Below are 17,578 nucleotides of genomic sequence, written 5' to 3' on the forward strand. Positions count from 1 at the left end.
GAACACAGTTTATTAATTGCTACCATTTTCAAATCCAAGATATCACTACAAAACTTTTACAAAAGTAATGATTCTAAATAACTTCATAGTTATTACAGAAATAAAACAATCTATAATTTCTTAAACTTTATTTTCACAATAAATTAATTTATTCTTAGATCAAAATAATTAAGATGTCTCTCACATTTAACATTTAATTTTACAATTAAAATCATTCTTTCTAAGTTGGTGGTGGTTCTTATAAGATAAAAAGTTAAGGTATAAAAGTACTATGTATAGTTCATAATCTCAATTTCAAAAAGTAACTAGGTACTTACAAAGTCGTATTTTGAAAAGTTGACCTAAATATTAATTAATTGTAATACACTAGACTACACTCAAATTGTTCTACATTAAGTAAAATTTTCATTACAAATTTATCAAGTGTTACAATTTAAACTCGTAGCGTTAATTTTTTGTTTAAAGTATTCACAACCAGGCACATTTATTATTAGTTCAGAATCAGGTTTCTTCGATTTTCGTGACCTGTTAACATTTATTTTGTAGCTGCAGCGGTAATTGAGTTCGTAAATTTCGAAAGTATTTTTCTGAAACAAAAATTATTGGTTTAAAAACATAACCGACCTTTTTGCATAGTCGGGTAAAAATCAAGTATAGTAGAATTTCAAAATTTAATGATGGCAACTCGAACATTCGCGGTCTTTCTATTTGGTTGCTAGCTTCAGGTCAGTGGTCATGTCATTTTTAAAAAGTTAGCGCGGGCAGAGCAGACTTGCGCGTTTTCATTCACTTCGCTCTATTCACATGCTGTTCAACTGGAGCACCTTTGCGCAGAACCAACCACCTATCGTATTACTGACCTAGATTATTAATGAAGCTCACACATTTTCAAGGCTTATTGATTAACTTGGTAACTTAACAAAACCACTAGTCAGATAGAAGCTAATAAAATTCGATTACTTACAAACTTATTTAATTTAAAACTCTACGGAATATATCTAAGTACGTAACCTATTTAAACTTCTTAGATATCGATAAAAAATGGTCAGATAAAGGTATTGGGGCGCGTTTTGCAATACTCTAAACTTAAAGATTAGGTAGTTATTAAGTACTCTTAGAAAAAAAATATTTTTCGATGTTTTGAAGATCTAACGTAATTTGATTTTGTTATTAACCTACCTCTGTTACTGCGGTCAAGTCTTTTTTGGGCTGGTCACATTTTAGGGTTTGCCAATAGACAAAATATCTGGAAAAAAATACATGTTTTTTAATTTACCTAAAATAAAAAATACTAAATATTAAATTTAAAGCTAGGCTCGCGGGATTTATTAAACAAAATTGAATTAACAAAGTTAAGCTTTTTAACTGTTACCTACTGTTATAACTTACTTTCTGGGTTGTTCATTATTTTTTGGTAGAGGTTCCCATGAAATATTTGCTTTTAATTTATGATTATACCAAACGATTTTCTGCAATTTAAGTCCTTTAATTTTTGATTTATCATTCTTTTGCACTAGCTGTTGTGGGGCATCTGAAATATAAATAGAATATTAGTACATTTAATATACCTATTCCTAATAGAAATACATAAACTAAAGTAGGTACCTAATTAGGTTACTTAAGTACATTATTTTACAGAATGTGAGCTTTTGATGCCTACTTAGCTAGTCCACACCTTAAGGGTATTTTACTGCTTCCATTATAAGTAAATCAAATAAGTTAGGCAGAAGAAATGAAAATTAATTATGTAGGTAGGTACTACAGATGAGTTGAGGGAGCAACTCATTAAAATATATTTCGCTTCTACGACCAAACCCTGTTCACCACTCGATTTATTAATTTAATACATAACTTAATTAATGTCATAATGAGTAGCTGAAATTCCCCCATTTACCTATTGTCAAATTTTTAGCGACACACAGCCTGTCTAGTAAATACTACATACATTTTATGGCAATCCCTATACCTGCGTGTGAATTGGTATTCGAACCCCGACCACAAATTTTATTTTGTGTTGCGACACTAATCGTTTGAAAATGCGCGATTTCCTTATAGGTACCTACAGAATACCAACCTATCCGCTGATTTTCATGCACATTGGTGGTATTGTAGAAAATGGAAGCCTTATTGCTTCGTAGTTTGCTCTGACCGTATTGGCTGACCGTTTGCACTTGAAGGAAATACATGGAGTTCGGTAGCAAATCGGTGATATCGACGTAGTTTTGTTCCTGTGGAAGGTAAAAGTGAATGTTATTAAAAGACTTTTTTTTTGCATGCCAGATCCAGCCAGATCATCGCCCTTTGGACCGACATGGCATTTTAATCCCGTTTCGTAGCCGGCTTCGAAATTAGATTTTTTATACCCGTATAAGCCAGCTACGAAACTGGCTACGAACGAAGTAGTGCAAAGGGGATCATCGCAGATCTTACAGTAGTTATCATGAAAAAGTTTCAGTGATATGGTATACTTTAGTCAAAATACACTCTTAAAGTATATCTATTTAAGATTACCCACACAAAGAGCACCATAATCAAACCTCGTCAATCTAAAACAGCTTGATTTAAAAACTTCTGGCATGTTATCCTTTTTTTAGTGGCTATAAAAAAGAAAAAAATGCTATGGAATTCAATCCATGCTTTTCGTACCTTCGGGACGATTTGGTGTTTGACAAACACGGAATCCAGCGGTCCAGCTAGGCCTTTGACGCGGCGGCTCCAGTAGACTTTGTACCTTATGACTGGCAAGTCAGAGTTGGGTTCCTTCCACTCCAGCCTGACGGTAACGGTCCCTGCGGGAATTTATTTTGATATTAGGTGTTTTTGATATAATTCATAAAATAAAAATATTTTCCTAAGAAATAAGTTTTAAGTATTATTGTGTGAAAGCTGATTTTGTGTTATAAAAATGCAAAGTTAGAGAATGTTGATTAAAAGATGAAACCTTATGAAATATTTTAATTCAACATCTAATAAATTTAACACATATTTTTAGTCAACCGGCAACAATAAATCCACTTTAATTGATTGGTTGATATAACACCCACAAATAAATTACATAAAACAATCAATAAAATTCTTCTTTTATATCCGAACATGTTTTTAGTTGCTTACTAATATCCTCAAACGTAAATCGATAACGTAACTATCGGATATCTAAACAAAACGATTGAAATTACGGTTTCTTGATTGGCTTACCGTTTTCCGCCTTCATAGGGTGGACTCTCAGTTTCTTCGGAGGCGGGGGATTCCTTGGCCCTTTCCTCGGAGTGAAGGGGGCGCTAGGCTCTGAGAAACCTCTGGTGCCTGACGCGCTCACGGCCGCCACTCGGAACCGATACCAACGGCCAGGTTTCAGAAGATTCTTTAGGGATGATCTAGTCCTGAAAAAAAAAAAGGATATTCTTGAGTGAAGGATCGAGTCTATTTTTTTAAAATAAGGCCACCTTAGGCAATTAGATTTTTACAAGTTGTTTTAAAAATAAGCAGAATGACGTCCACTGCTGGTTTGTCCAGCAGTGGACGTCATTCAGCTTATTTTCCTCCCTCCTCCAAGGATTTCCACAAAGACTGGCCCTGCGCTGCTCGGATCCAGGCACTTGACGCGACCTTCACTAGATCGTCTCATTATCTTCAGATATTCTTATACCTAACCTTCTTCAAACTCCTTTCAGGTGATATAAAATTTCAGGCAAACTGACAGCATCACTCTCGTATGCACCTTAGATGAGTGTACAATTTTTGCATATTTATAGGGTCAGCTACGGACAATAAAAACACTACGAAATTGCAATGAAGTAGGATTATTATTCATTCCAGAGCCCGTGATGTAATCATGTTATGAAAGGTTACAACTTACAATTAATTGGGTTCCAGCTCGTTATAATCGAACTTTGATAATAATTGAATTGAAACCCAGGTAGCGATGATTAATTTGTAATATTTGCGGGGAAACAAATTGACAGAAACAGACACTGGACAAGTGCTCCAGTGAGCTTCTAAATTACGATCCAATCAAACATTTTATTATCGCGTGATGAAATGATTAAGAGACGAACGACATTATTATACTCGTAGACTACAACATTCATTATTTATTGTATTTGTTTCAGTAAGAAAAATGTGGTTAGTAGTTACGAATAGGTAGGTATTCTTTGGAATACTTATTGTTCAGTTAAAAATTTTCCGGCGATTGGAAAAAATCAGCCCCAAGCCGTACCTTGTAGAACAGTGGTTTCCAAAGTTGTCTGGGCTACGACTCATCTAATACATGTTCCCAAACTCGGGACCCACCTATAGGAAATTTCGCCCGCTGCCCAGTGGTTGGATCGGTAGGATGGTGTGTCGTCGTTCTACAGGCAGGGCCCATTAATGTTTGTTCGCGACCCACCACTGGGTCACCACGACCCATAGTTTGGGAAACCCTGTCGTAGAACGATTCATGAAGAAGGGAATTAATATTAAGTGAGCATTTACGTCACTACATTGTTACTATTAGTTACGGAGTGATGAGCATACCTACATACTAGAGACATAACAGTCTTATGCGGAAGACGTGATAGAAAGCGTAGGAATTAAATGCATCGCCAATTAAAGTCATTGTTTAGGTACTACGCGAGTATTGACCTACAGAGTTACTTAATTTGGTAGGGTAAGTTCCACGCAACAAAATTTAGAAGAATTCGTTCATTTGTTTGATTTTTTAAACTTTACTCCTAGTGGAGAGGTTTCAAGTCGTTATGAAATGAATCTTTATTTAAATCTTTATTTTAGTCTGTGATGGATTTTGAAGATAAAAAAGTCGATTTTGATCAGCTTATTTACTGAAAAATGTTTTTCTCTGTCCCGTTATCATTAAAATAGCATCAGTCTTCACTTTATATAGTTTATATACCTAGAGTTTTGATATAATTGTATAATACGGCCCTTAGTGTTTTAAGCTGAGTCCTATGGGTAGGTACGGCTCTATCAAATCGTCTGTTTTCGTTTAAGCAACCTGGTCTTGGATGCTTAATTTCAACTACTAAAAGTTATTATAACCCTGAGTTGAAAGACAATGCTACCATCTCCGATTGTTTAAGAACTACATTAACATTGTAAACTACCTACAAAAGACAATTCCGCTATGTATGGTAGAGCAGAGTGGTCGTGAATCCGAAATTGTTTCAGGAATAATAGAGTAGGTACTCTCTATTTGAACGACCTGAATGCAACACACCTGCTACCAAGTTCTAAGCGAGTGCTTTAAAACATTTTAAGTGAGCTGACGGTAAAGTGTTAAGTTTTACAAGCTACGCTTAAAAAATTGGAAAAGGTATTGTAGGCGTGGTGAAAACCAAATGTTTTGGTTATATTGATATCAACCTATTAGCTCGTACGTAAAATCATCCTTCGAGTTCTCATCATTTAATTCGTCATAAAAAAAATCCTGAATTTTACTTCTAGGCACGAGTACAGATAACGCTGGTTTTCATGCTTCCATACACTTGTGTTATGTACAGGATCTGAACTAGCTCCCATACTAGTGACGTTTCCTAATCTATTAGGCCAGTACACATCGAGCATGATTTAAGGCATCGTTCATCATCATTTCAGCCATAGGGCGTCCACTGCTGAACAATATAGGCCTTCCCAAATGATGACCATAATGGCCGGTTGGTGGTGGCCTGCATCCAGCGCCTTCCTGCTACCTTTATGAGGTCGTCGGTCCATAAGGTATCGTTATCATAACATTATGATTAAAGCTAGGTACTTACTTATTGGTTCTCAGCAGCATATTCCAGTCCCCGAGCCTTGCTTCTTCATACTTGGGGCCTACGTGGTGCTGCTCCTCCAAGATGTACAGGATCCGACCTGGCACGGCTCTGGCTGCGTCTCCCACGCCATCAGACCACTGGACGACCACAGCACGTTTCTTCTCTTTCACTTTGTCTACCGTTGGCAAAGCAGGGAGACCTGAGGAAGAATAATTCATCATCATCATCATCATTTCAGCCATAGGACGTCCACTGCTGAACATAGGCCTCCCACAATGATTTCCACAATGGCCGGTTAGTGGTTAGAGGGAAGAATAGTAATAAAAAAGTGTTATAAATCCTTTTGTTATGGATTATGTATAAAGTGGGCAAGCTAAAGAAAAATAGAAAAGCCAACGTAACGACTAATCAGTAATAGATTGTATTATTTTATCCTTATGAATGTGTAATTAATTTGTATATTTTACGCATAAGAATCAAATTAGCTTACAAACATACATGCTCATATTAATAAATTACCTGATTACACAACTAATTATGTGTGGCTTACTTTTTCGAAGAATTATTACGATTATCCAAGTAATGTTTTCACCCGTGAAGTGAAACTAACGGAACAAAGGGCATGTCACAATCGTGTTCTACTCCTCAAAAGTAAGACTTGAAGGCCCAAAGGCTCGCTGCAGGTAGACCCGCAGCCGTGATGACAGCAGAGCTGGGTTCCATCGCACTGCGAGTCAGCGTTGCAAGCTTCGTAAGCTGCTGCCCATTGTAACTTCATCTACACGGTGCTATTCACAATCGTATTCTGTGCCTCAAAGGTTGCCTGGTAAGACTTGAAGGTCTAAAGGAACTGGGAGTCAGCGCGGGTGACAGTTGTATTCTATTCTTCAAAGGTTACCTGGTAAGACTTGAAGGTCCAAAGGTTCGCTGCAGGTAGACCCGCAGCCGTGATGGCAGCAGCGCTGAGTGCCATCGCACTGCGAGTCAGCGTTGCAGGCTTCCACGCAAGCGGCTGCCCATTTTGGTGTGTCCTGTATGGGGCAGGTGCCCGGCTTCTGTTCTTGGGAACGGCATTGTGATCGGCACTGGGAACAAAAATAACTAAGTTTAAAATCCATCCACAACTCCATATCGTTATCACACGGCTAAAATAACAAAATAAGTAGGTAAGCTCTGTACGAGTAAATACAAAAAATTCCGATGCTAGATTAATAATGAGAATATTACACATTTTCGAGAGGGTAGGTACCCAACTACCCACCTATTACTTTACTACTGAAGGCAAGAAATCTAAAAAGCTCTACCATGAACTTTCAAAAAATTCTGCTCGACGCGAATGACTCACATTAATACAGACAGGAATCATATTTATAATATAATACACATTTTAAATAAGCTTTTAAACAGGCTTTGCTCATTATGTGTCAATGTTATTATCAGATCGAGCCAACTTAAAGCTCAGAATGGAAGCTTGTGAACAAAACCTTGAACTTTTGCGACTTTATCAAACAATAGACATTTTTATCAAAACTACTTACATATTGCTTATTCTAATATCATAAATTCCAAATACCTTTGTCGGTTTTGTTAATAACATATTCCAGTCTAAGCCTTGCACTTAAACTTATAATTTGGTATCTCCGCATAAACAAATAAAAATTCATGTAAATGCATTGAGTTATAATGTACTACGTACTAGAGAAGACATGTCAACTAGACTGTTTCTGGCACGTAAATAGGTCCACGGATCGAAATTCAATTAGTATGTGCTCAGCGGTTGCTGTGACAACACGCTTGAGTGCAGTTTTGTTTTTTGAAATATGCCATCCTATAGACGAAAATACTGTTCAAATAACTCCAGATAGATATTAAGTAAAAATCAAGGAATGACTTTTTACCATTTAATTGTACATTTATGCACTTTAAAACACTAATTTAATTTTAATTTGTTAATTACAAGGCGTCACCGCGGCGGCAGCCATTTTGCGAAAATTTCAAAGAATAAAAATCGCAGACTTGACACTGACGCATAAATTAGTATACGAAAGGAAGGTTAAATACAGCAATAAAAAGATTTTTTTAAAGATTATAAGCACTTTGTATTGCACAAATTACTAATAGTCCCGTCCAGCCCCTTGTGTTAAGCTAAATAAGCTTGGGTTACGGGTGGGCTCACACAATAGTCGTGCGGCATCATGGATCAAACTTGTTTGAATCTCACTGCTGTTGTTCGTATGCGACTGGTTAGTTAGTAAATCACCCTAATTATTGACACCTAGCTCACGAGATAGGCTAAAATTATAATAATTGTACAGTGTGTCTGGTCACCAGTGTCCGACCCGTTAGGGCGCAGTAATATGATCAATTTAATCGACAAATCCAGTATTAAAAAATTACAGCTATTTTAATTTTTTTAGTTTCTGAGTCCGGATGGATTCATTTATTTACCAAATCTACCGATGTACAGGACCTATGAGTATAAAAGTGATTCGTTCGACAGCTGAAAAAGTAAGCAATACGTTGTCATCAAAAGCTTCCATTTAAATTTCTTAGAAACACTTGGTAAAAAAAATGATGCTTCTTTTTAGATTTTTCAATGTTACAAAAAACTAGAAAGTTTTACATTTTTAGATGCACTAAGTCATTACCTAAAAACTGATATACCTTGGCTTTAAATCAACTAGTCTAGGTGCTAGCTACACAGGAGATGCAGCGGTGAAAAGGAGAGGTGGGAATAGTCCCGTAACTTCTACCTCACAGCTATTATACGTGTACTCAACCACTGAGATAGTTAACAATAGAGACAATAAAATAACTGAAAGTTTCTGACTTTCAGTTATTTTATTGGTTCTGGAGTGAAGGCGTGGGTCATCCCTAGCTTTGTTCCTACCGTGACGAGTGGGAATTTTTCTAAAATCTCAAGATGGACTGACTGAAGATAGCAGGAAGACGCTGGGTGCAGGCCACTATCAACTGGGCGATGTGGAAATCATTAGAGGAGGCCTTTGTTCAGCAGTGGACGTCCAGTAGCTAAAATGATGATGACGATGTTTCCTTACAGTATCCAATTCAATAGGCAGAAACTAAACGTAAACGAAGTGTCGCCTCTGTAATGGTATCATTATCTATAACTCATAATATTTCGTGCGCTGTTGGATGACAGTTTTAAACTAGAGATGGGTAATTTTTTTATCGAATTAGAAAATACCAGTTAACGATTCTCAAGGCTATTATCGATTACATTAGATTTTAATCGGGAAAAAAAATAATTAATGGCTTAAGCATCAGTATGAAGCCCATACGCACTTGTAGCACAAGTAACACGATTAGCCTTAGTCCCCTCAGTTGTGAATTCGGAATCGCCAGTTGTAATTTTAAAATCGCATCACAGAGTGAAGTAACTAACACCAAAAAACGGCAGAGCGAAGTGATTTCGAATGTTTCAACTGCTACGTTTTGTCACTTGTCTAGGAGGGCTAATTTTAGTCTAAGGGAGGGGAGCTTAGATTACATTACAGGAAACGCACAATATAATAAAAGAAAATAATGTAAGTAGCTGAACCTTTTTGAGCACCATGAAAATTTAACACAATTTAGCCGATTTGTTTATATTCACAATCGTTTCACAATGTCTATGATGAGGCGACCGCAGGAACGTCACTATTCGTGCAATCCTGTCAATGAAGTACGACATTTTCTGGTGCAGATTTTATCGCCATAAATTATGAAACTTGATAGTCATGGATTTGACTGACAGCTGTCCGTCAAATTCCCGCCCCGCACCCCGCATTGTACATATTTTGTTCGCGATGTCTGTTCTATACGTAGTAATATTACTTCAATGTGTAAATGTAAGTAGTTCATATGGTGAGAGCAGACGTAGGCAAGCGAAATATCATGGGTTCGATTCTTACATTAGGCAATCGGATTTTTTCAAGTTAACGTGGAAATAATGTAAACACAGAGTTAATCGCCATTGTAAAACTTAATTCCCACTTTTATTTCGTCAATTAAACTGATTAAGACAGTTCATATTTTTGTGCGTACAATCCATTGTTCTGCTTTATTTAATAAGAAAGCGTGCTAATTGTTTAATAACCGGGGGCTTTGTTGTGCAAATTGAACCCAGTGCGTTGTTTGGAGAGAATGCGTACGCGCACTACAATGAGTTTACTCGATTAACATCCATTAAGGGTTTGCTACACTGGATGCATTCTGCCGGTCAAAGTGAACGCAGACCGCATCATGTAGAACAACATTGTTGATCTCTATACATTTTGTATTGATGGGGTTTGACCGTGCGGGCACGACCGCATGAGCAAAGAACGCAAACCGCACCACTGACAGATTGCTTCCTCGCCTCGTCATGATCGCTGACAGATTGTATTGCCCGGACCGCTGACCGTTGCCCTGACCGTCAATATTATTCATACATGATGTGGGCTAGGCTACGCGCTGCCCGTAGAACGCATCCACGGCATCCAGTGTGGCATGCCCTTATAGTCTTAAGTTTCAAAATAACGATGTCTTTGAACTGTGGTGATTCATTGCGTGTTTTTCATTGCCGAGGGTCGTGCATCGTGGTTATTATGACTAAATGGTTAACACGCCTAAAGTCAATTTGTCACAGACTTTTTTATGATGGTCAACAACTAACTATTGCGCAGGTTTTCAATGGTTCCTTTACCTACGATACATATTTCTTTATTACGATACATAGGTAGGTAGTGCGAGACTGATTTAATTTAAGTTTTTTTGCCTTTTGCTTTATGACTATCAGTATCTAAGAAGGTATATCACTTAATGAAATATATGCTACTTAAAAAGAAATATGCACATTACTATTTTATAAAAAGGAAAGTGGAAAGAGAATCAGTTAAAAGTTTGTAGAGTTCTTATTAGAAATTATAGTAGAGAAAGTTACCAAGTCTTAACTTCAAGACATTGCCTAACTATCCCGTTGAAGGACCATAACCGTGGGAACTGCACTTTATAAAAAAACCACAAGGTGAGACCCCACAGAGCGCTAGAGGACTATAGGGCAGAGAAGATATTAAAAAGGGGGAAAAAAGGGGCGTATTAAAATGTGGCGATCTTCATTCACAAAAAGTATAAGAACGCAAGAACTGTTGAAAATTAATGGGTCCGGGTTAATAACTGGCTCTACGCACTAAGAAATTTTCGACAACCGTACGAAAAGTTTGGTCGATAATATTTATTATAACAAACAATTTTTTGTTGCGAAATAACACGTATAATAATATGGTACATAAGATGAAACGTTACATGATATAATATTGTCATCTACACTAATACAACAAATATAAAATTTCAAGAAAATAATAATTTTAAGTTTAAATGTTTAGTGAAAACTCAGACGTGCAAGCATTATAACATTTTACATGTTTTGTTGCAAAAGTTTCACTCTAAACAATCATTTCAGTCATTCAACTCTTACCAGTTATTGTTTTAAGTGAAACAAGAAACTTTTGTATAATAAAGTTGCAGAATCGCTTCTTTGTTTTAAAAACGCGGGAAAAATATCAAGGCATCTACTCACTCATTGATAACAGAAGTTTATTCGCTTAATGTTGTCCCAACAGACATGGGTGTAGTAGGTTCGCATGATTTTCTAACGTCATTTTACAATAATACAGGGCATTGCAGAGAATGCTGACTGCACAGTTTCAGAATTTACATTTTTAGCTTGAGCGTGCCCCTTTTCTACTTAAGTAATGAAATTTGGTAAGAATGAAAACTCTGAATCTGATTTAAGAATAAGCCTATGTGCAGACCACCAACTTTTAGTTGGCCGATAGTTGGCTCGGGCTGTTAATCAGCAGAGAGATGTCACTGTATGAAAGTGCGCATATTGGATCGACCGATTCTTCACAAAAATTATATTAGAATCGGGCCCAACTATCGACTGACTAAAAATCAGTGTGCACCTAGGCTAAATCAACTATAATTTGGCTTGAATTATCTCACATCAATTCAAGATAATTCAGAAACGAAAATAGGCTTATTTCATACCTAACTAATGTAGAAAATAAGCATTCTCAATCATAAAATCTCATATAATAGTATTTATTTTCTCATCTTTAGTATTTATTTACCGCAGTCATAAAAATCTTGCTGTCATGAATATGAAGGAACAAATTGTAATTTATATAAGTACTTAATTCTGAACCTGAGTTAATATTATTTATTTAATGTTAAGTTAGTTAGGAAAGTGTGATTGAGCGGCATGTTCGCTTGTAATGATCAAACAATAAATATAAAATTAAAAAAGTTTGCGTGATAATGGGCTTTCTCTACATTACATCCATTGTGTCGTAATTTATTAAGATGTAACAAAAACCACGAGGATTCTTTATTATAATTGAGTGCGTTTACCTACAACTTTATTCCATTTTGTGGCAATGAAAAACATCGTGGGAAAAAGTCTGATATTGTATAGAATATTCATTGATGATACAATTGAAATTATAATTATAAATGGTCAGGCACGCGGTATGTTTATTTGTAAATGCTATGCTTGAAGAATTTTAAACAAGAGAGCTTTTTTGTTCTTATAAACAACATAATTATTTGTTTTAATCCATGCGTTACTCACATTGAAAACAGTTTTTGTTGCATAATGAGGTGCCAAAAGTTTCTCTATCTTAGAATTCTACTTATCTTTTCTTAGGCTGAGTTGCACCACGTAATTTTGAGCGTAAGTATGACGATAACCGGTGGTTTTTGTATGGAATTTGACACTTTTTTGACGTTTGTCAAAGTTAAACTACGATGGTGCAACCCAGCTTTAAACTGCAACATTGTTTGTGCTTTAACTATAAGGGTCTCAATATAAATATAACTGGAGAACAAATACCAGAATAAAACCTTTTATTGCTCATGATTGAGTTAAGTTATACCGGATGTTACAAATAAAAATATTACTAACCTTTCCTCTAGTTTCTTTGTTCGCCTCCAAACAGACGAGGTCGCATCTGGCTTTCGATAGCTGATTGTTCTGGTGTTTCGAGAACCTTCTGACCCTGGACCAGACCACTGGCACCAGGCACACCACCACCAAAGCGAGCAGGACCCTCGAATGCATTCTGAGCTTCATTTGTTTATCTTCTATTCAAATCACTTAACGAACGACGATTGGTGACTACAATTGCTCTGATTAACGATTAAGCCATCTGAAATGTATTTTTATCGTGAGTAACGACGACAACATATCAAGCTGTATCACTGTGCGCTACTAAAGTGAATAAAATGATGTGCTGTCGACTGCTGAATAAAGTAAAAAGTTATTGAAAGAAAATTTCACGAAAAACAAGCGAAAAGAAAACAGAAATATAGCGATATTTCAATCACGGAAGTTGAAATACAAATGTTAATTGAAAGTAGACTTTCACAGTGTTTGATTTATGTATTTGTTAAGATGTAAACATTTATTCGATTATATTGTTAACAATTCGTGAAAAAAATTGGCTAATAGTGTCAGTAATAAAAATATATATGTTACAGGAAATGTATGAATTCTAGGAATTGTATACTATTCCTAGGAAATGTATACAATTCCGAAGCTATTTAGGAAATGTATAAAATATTGCTTCAGAGATTTTTTAATACGCACATATCCTAGGACATGTATACTTTTCCTAGGAATTTTATAGAATTCCAATATTGTATTAGGAAATGTATAAAACTAAGCGGCACAAGCGCAGTCATGTGATTTAGTGCCCCTCAGTACGCCTAAAATTTTATTTAGACAAACCACATTGACCGATAGGTACTTTTAACTCACAACTATTATTGTTTAGCCTGAAAGTTGTTTTCGCACTATTATATTTTGACTGAAAAAAATATTTGCCTATTGGCATACCTTTCTTTCGGCATCACGCATATTACGCTGAAGTATTGGAAAACCCTAATTTTAACATATCTTTTATTAAACTATTATTGACATGAAGGTTTTAGTACTCCTGTAGCTGGATAACAAAGTCTCGGTTAGGTTAGGTTAGACTTGCGACCTTGTCACATACACAGCGGCCTCGGCGCGGGAGCGCCATTTAAGTTTCGGAAAAAAAAAAGAAATCTTAATTACATTTCCGATTGCTGTTTAGGAAATGTGTAAATTTCCTAGGAAATGTGTCTAATATAATTTACATCACACATTTCCGGGTGATTTTAGGACTTATACACAAATCCTAGGAATTGTATACAATGACGGATTTCATACATTTCTTGTAACATATATACTAAACTATTTAGGCTGTCCATAAGTCCATTTTAGAATATTTGCTTTGGATGATTAATAATTAATTGAAGTAGGTAAACAATGAGAGATTACTTAGATTAAAAGAATAGAAAATAAGCTAGCATAGTATGTAAAGTACTATACATAAATTATGAAACCGAATACTATACAAAGTTATTTTTCTCTATCTATAGATAAGTAGTAGAGTCTAGAAAGTTATGTTTACAACTTTAAGTTACAGTTAAGTTTTGGTGCCCTTATTATAACTTAAACACTTCTAACAAAAAATAATATCAAATGTGAGAGTCTGTTTACATATTGAAAATGCTTTAATGTATTATTGTGGATCACATACTTATGAACGGAATTTGATAGACGATAAAGAATGCTCTATTAAAAGTAGTAAATACGCGTGGATATGGTATAAAATAAAACTAAAAAAAAGTACTGCTATTTTTATGTCTTAAGTATCAAGGATTCATAAAAGATTGATAGAGCACTTAAAACACTTAAAAACTTTTTGAGGCTTTCAAAGTTAACATGTAAGTGCTTAGATCAAACATAGAGTAGGAAATCCAAAAGAAAAAGTAGATAAATAGTTTAGCACCGGTCCAAGATCCATGGCGACCATAATTCACAACACAAAAAACAAAACAACAGCGATCCACCTTAATCGAAACGTCATTCGGTATTCGATATGTGCTTGTCAAAGTTTTCGAGTGTCATTGACCCCTTGGACTCAGCCGGCGAGCTCGGGACGCGCGGCAAGACTGGCGGCGCGTGCGCACCGACGCAGTTCGTGCATCAACTTCATTAATACACATCGGTGGTGCTTTCCTGTCTGGTAGGGCTGCCTCGTAATAATCACTTGAATCATTATATCTATGAAGTAGGTGCAATGATGTTTCTGCGGTGAAACTGGAAGACGTGGCATTCTTACAATGTGGAGCTCAGTCAAAAAATTACAGTTTGCTACAAACTATTGATGATTTTGGAGTACGGGAAACATCCTGTAGAGACTGTCAACGAAGACATTGCAACGATGTTTCTGCAATGAAGATGGAAGATATGGTCTGCTGATAAAATGTAGAGCTCTGAAAAAAATTGATAGCTTGCTGCAGCCAAGCTGTCACTGAAAGAGGTACAGGAAACAAGCTGATGCAGACTATCTTTGAAGGCAGTGCAACGATATTCCTACGTTGCTAAAAATTTTAGAGTTTGACCAAAATATAGCCTGCTAGTCAGTTATTGATGACTTAACTGAATTGTAGTACGAGCTATGGGTAGACTGGACTCAGACTGAGGAGTGAGGGCTCGGGACTAACACCAACTCACAGTCAGGATATTTGCTTTTTTAAGACTGTTTAAGAACCAATGTATCCGAAACCACTAAGTATCTCCACGACCTTGATTATCAACTCAGGGTTGTTAACTTCTGCATCATTTCAAGCTTGTACCCTTTTGGCACTAACTGGCGTTAATTCTCCTTGTGCCAGCCCTGCTGTCAATGCGCCCAATGACGGAAGGCCACTTTTACCAGCCGGTTTCCTAATTAAAAAATATAATGGCGTCTTCCTGAGTAGCGAACATCGATGTATCGATTGTCATTCGCGATTGTTTTTTTTTTTCTGAAAACTTAATTTGTAACCTTCCTTACGACATAACTTTGCATTAGTTTAGGGTTTAACGAACCTTCTTTCTTTGAATTTTCTTTCTTATTATATCAAAGGACAATAATTGAATTACAATTACTAATGTTTATTTTGCTTATCGTCCCTTATACTTCAACACCGCGAAACTGCATTTTCGGAAACATATCGTTTTTCTTCTTTTCTGTAAAGTCACGAAAATGCAGTTTCGCGGTGTTGAAGTTTAAGGGACGTTATCTGATTCAATAATCAAAATACATAGCTGGCTAAGGGTTTATTACTTGTTTTATGTTAGTTAAATGACTTTCCATGATTCCTATCACTAAATACTATACAGGGTGGAAACGATAAGTGATCTCATTCGATTATTTCTAAACTATACAAGATATCGAAAAACTGGTTACTGATCCTGAAAGTGCTTCACGAGCTCTATCCAACGGTACCAATAATAGATTACAGAATTAACTGGATCTATCCGAAAATTAATTGTTGTCAGCTTCCATACATTTAGTAAAACCACATAATATTAAAAACTATACAAGATATTCAAAAACTGGTTACTGATACTGAAAGTGCTTCACGAGCTCTATCCAACGATACCAATAATAGGTTACAAAATTAGCTGGATCCATCCTAAAATTCAATGTTTCCAGCTTCCATACATTTAGTACAGCCACAGTCATGGCACTCATGTCTTGATAATATTATAGCAAGTAAAGCCTAAAACCAATGTTTTCCATAAATAATTTTAAATAAGAATGCAATTTATGAGTTCATTTTAAGTGTTTATTGTTTAATAAAAAAAAAATACTTATAATTTTGTTTCACTGGCATACATTTAGTATGGAGGCTGAAAACATTTAATTTTCGGATAGATCCAGTTTATTATGTAACCTATTATTGGTACCATTTGAAAGAGCTTGTAAAGCACTTTCAGAATCAGTTATCAGTTTTTCGATATCTTGTATAGTTTAGAAATAATCGAGTGAGATCACTTAACGTTTCCACCCTGTATGTGCGAGTATTTATATAGCTCACTTAAATCACGAGACTCAAACTGGAATTTTAATAGAGATGGACAGCCACTTGATTATAGACAGTTATGTAACTGTGTTTACAAGTCTATATGTGGGCCTACGAGGTCTCGATGCGATTTATCGGCTGCCTACTACGGTGTGAGGCCTTAGCCTGCATACAAAGGAATAGTGGTCAGTGTCCAATAAACTATTACAATGCTCTTGGATTAGGTAACAACTCTAGTAGGGTCGTTCGTTTGTTTCAGCCGAATGACGTCCACTGCTGGATAAAAGCCTCCCCTATGGATTTCTACAACGAACTCCACTAGGACCAACTCTAGTAGGACCTACTATAATTAGATAATGCATCAAAAATGACATTCACAAGTCCGTTTTGTCTCTGAAATGCAAACGGGTTGACACCATTAAGCATTTTACAGGGGAAATATGCTTAATTTCAGCCCTGAAAACTCGATTACTTTAGATTTAACTGCAATTGTAAAAGAAATTGCTCTGGAAGTCTAGAGTCAGTCAATTGAGTTGGTAATATACTCACTGCTGTAAAAAATATGGGGGAATCTCGTTTTGACAGCTCATAAAATGTAAATTAATTGATTGATGGTGTCACCTACCTATCTGAGAGACCAATTAACTCTTTTACACCATATTTCATCTTAATAAAGTTCAAAATATAGTGGCGATCACTAGCTAAAGGGTTAAAATAATATATGGGATGGGATGCGAGCTATTGACAACGTTTACCACAGCAAAATAAAATAGTGGTGTACTAATTATATCATTTTTTCCAACTAACATCGATAACTTTCTCCACAAATCATAATAAATGACCGCTTGACTGTACAATACAATAATTTGCATAGGGAAGTGATATTAATTTCTAGG

General features: G+C 35.9%; 1 protein-coding gene across 2 annotated transcripts; it reads right to left on the reverse strand.

The window, feature by feature from the left end:
- Positions 1–153: 153 nt before the first annotated feature.
- Positions 154–14,797, reverse strand: Kal1 (anosmin-1 Kallmann syndrome 1). Of its 2 annotated transcripts, none has more exons than XM_028323010.1 (10): positions 14,618–14,797; positions 12,703–12,946; positions 6,652–6,838; positions 5,754–5,952; positions 3,196–3,380; positions 2,647–2,789; positions 2,075–2,228; positions 1,390–1,531; positions 1,180–1,246; positions 154–587 (listed from the first exon to the last, which is right to left on the reverse strand). In XM_028323010.1, the coding sequence occupies exons 2-10, from the start codon at positions 12,868–12,870 to the stop codon at positions 420–422; spliced, it is 1,413 nt and encodes a 470-aa protein (XP_028178811.1). In that variant the 5' UTR covers positions 12,871–12,946; positions 14,618–14,797; the 3' UTR covers positions 154–419. The 2 variants fall into 2 exon arrangements, with proteins under 2 accessions (XP_028178811.1, XP_028178810.1); XM_028323009.1 differs by having other exon boundaries at positions 14,679–14,796.
- Between the last annotated feature and the right edge of the window lie 2,781 nt (positions 14,798–17,578).

Source organism: Ostrinia furnacalis, unplaced genomic scaffold, assembly GCF_004193835.3.
Source record: "Ostrinia furnacalis isolate ACB-3 unplaced genomic scaffold, ASM419383v2 OfSCF0587, whole genome shotgun sequence".
Taxonomy (NCBI): Eukaryota; Metazoa; Arthropoda; class Insecta; order Lepidoptera; family Crambidae; genus Ostrinia; species Ostrinia furnacalis.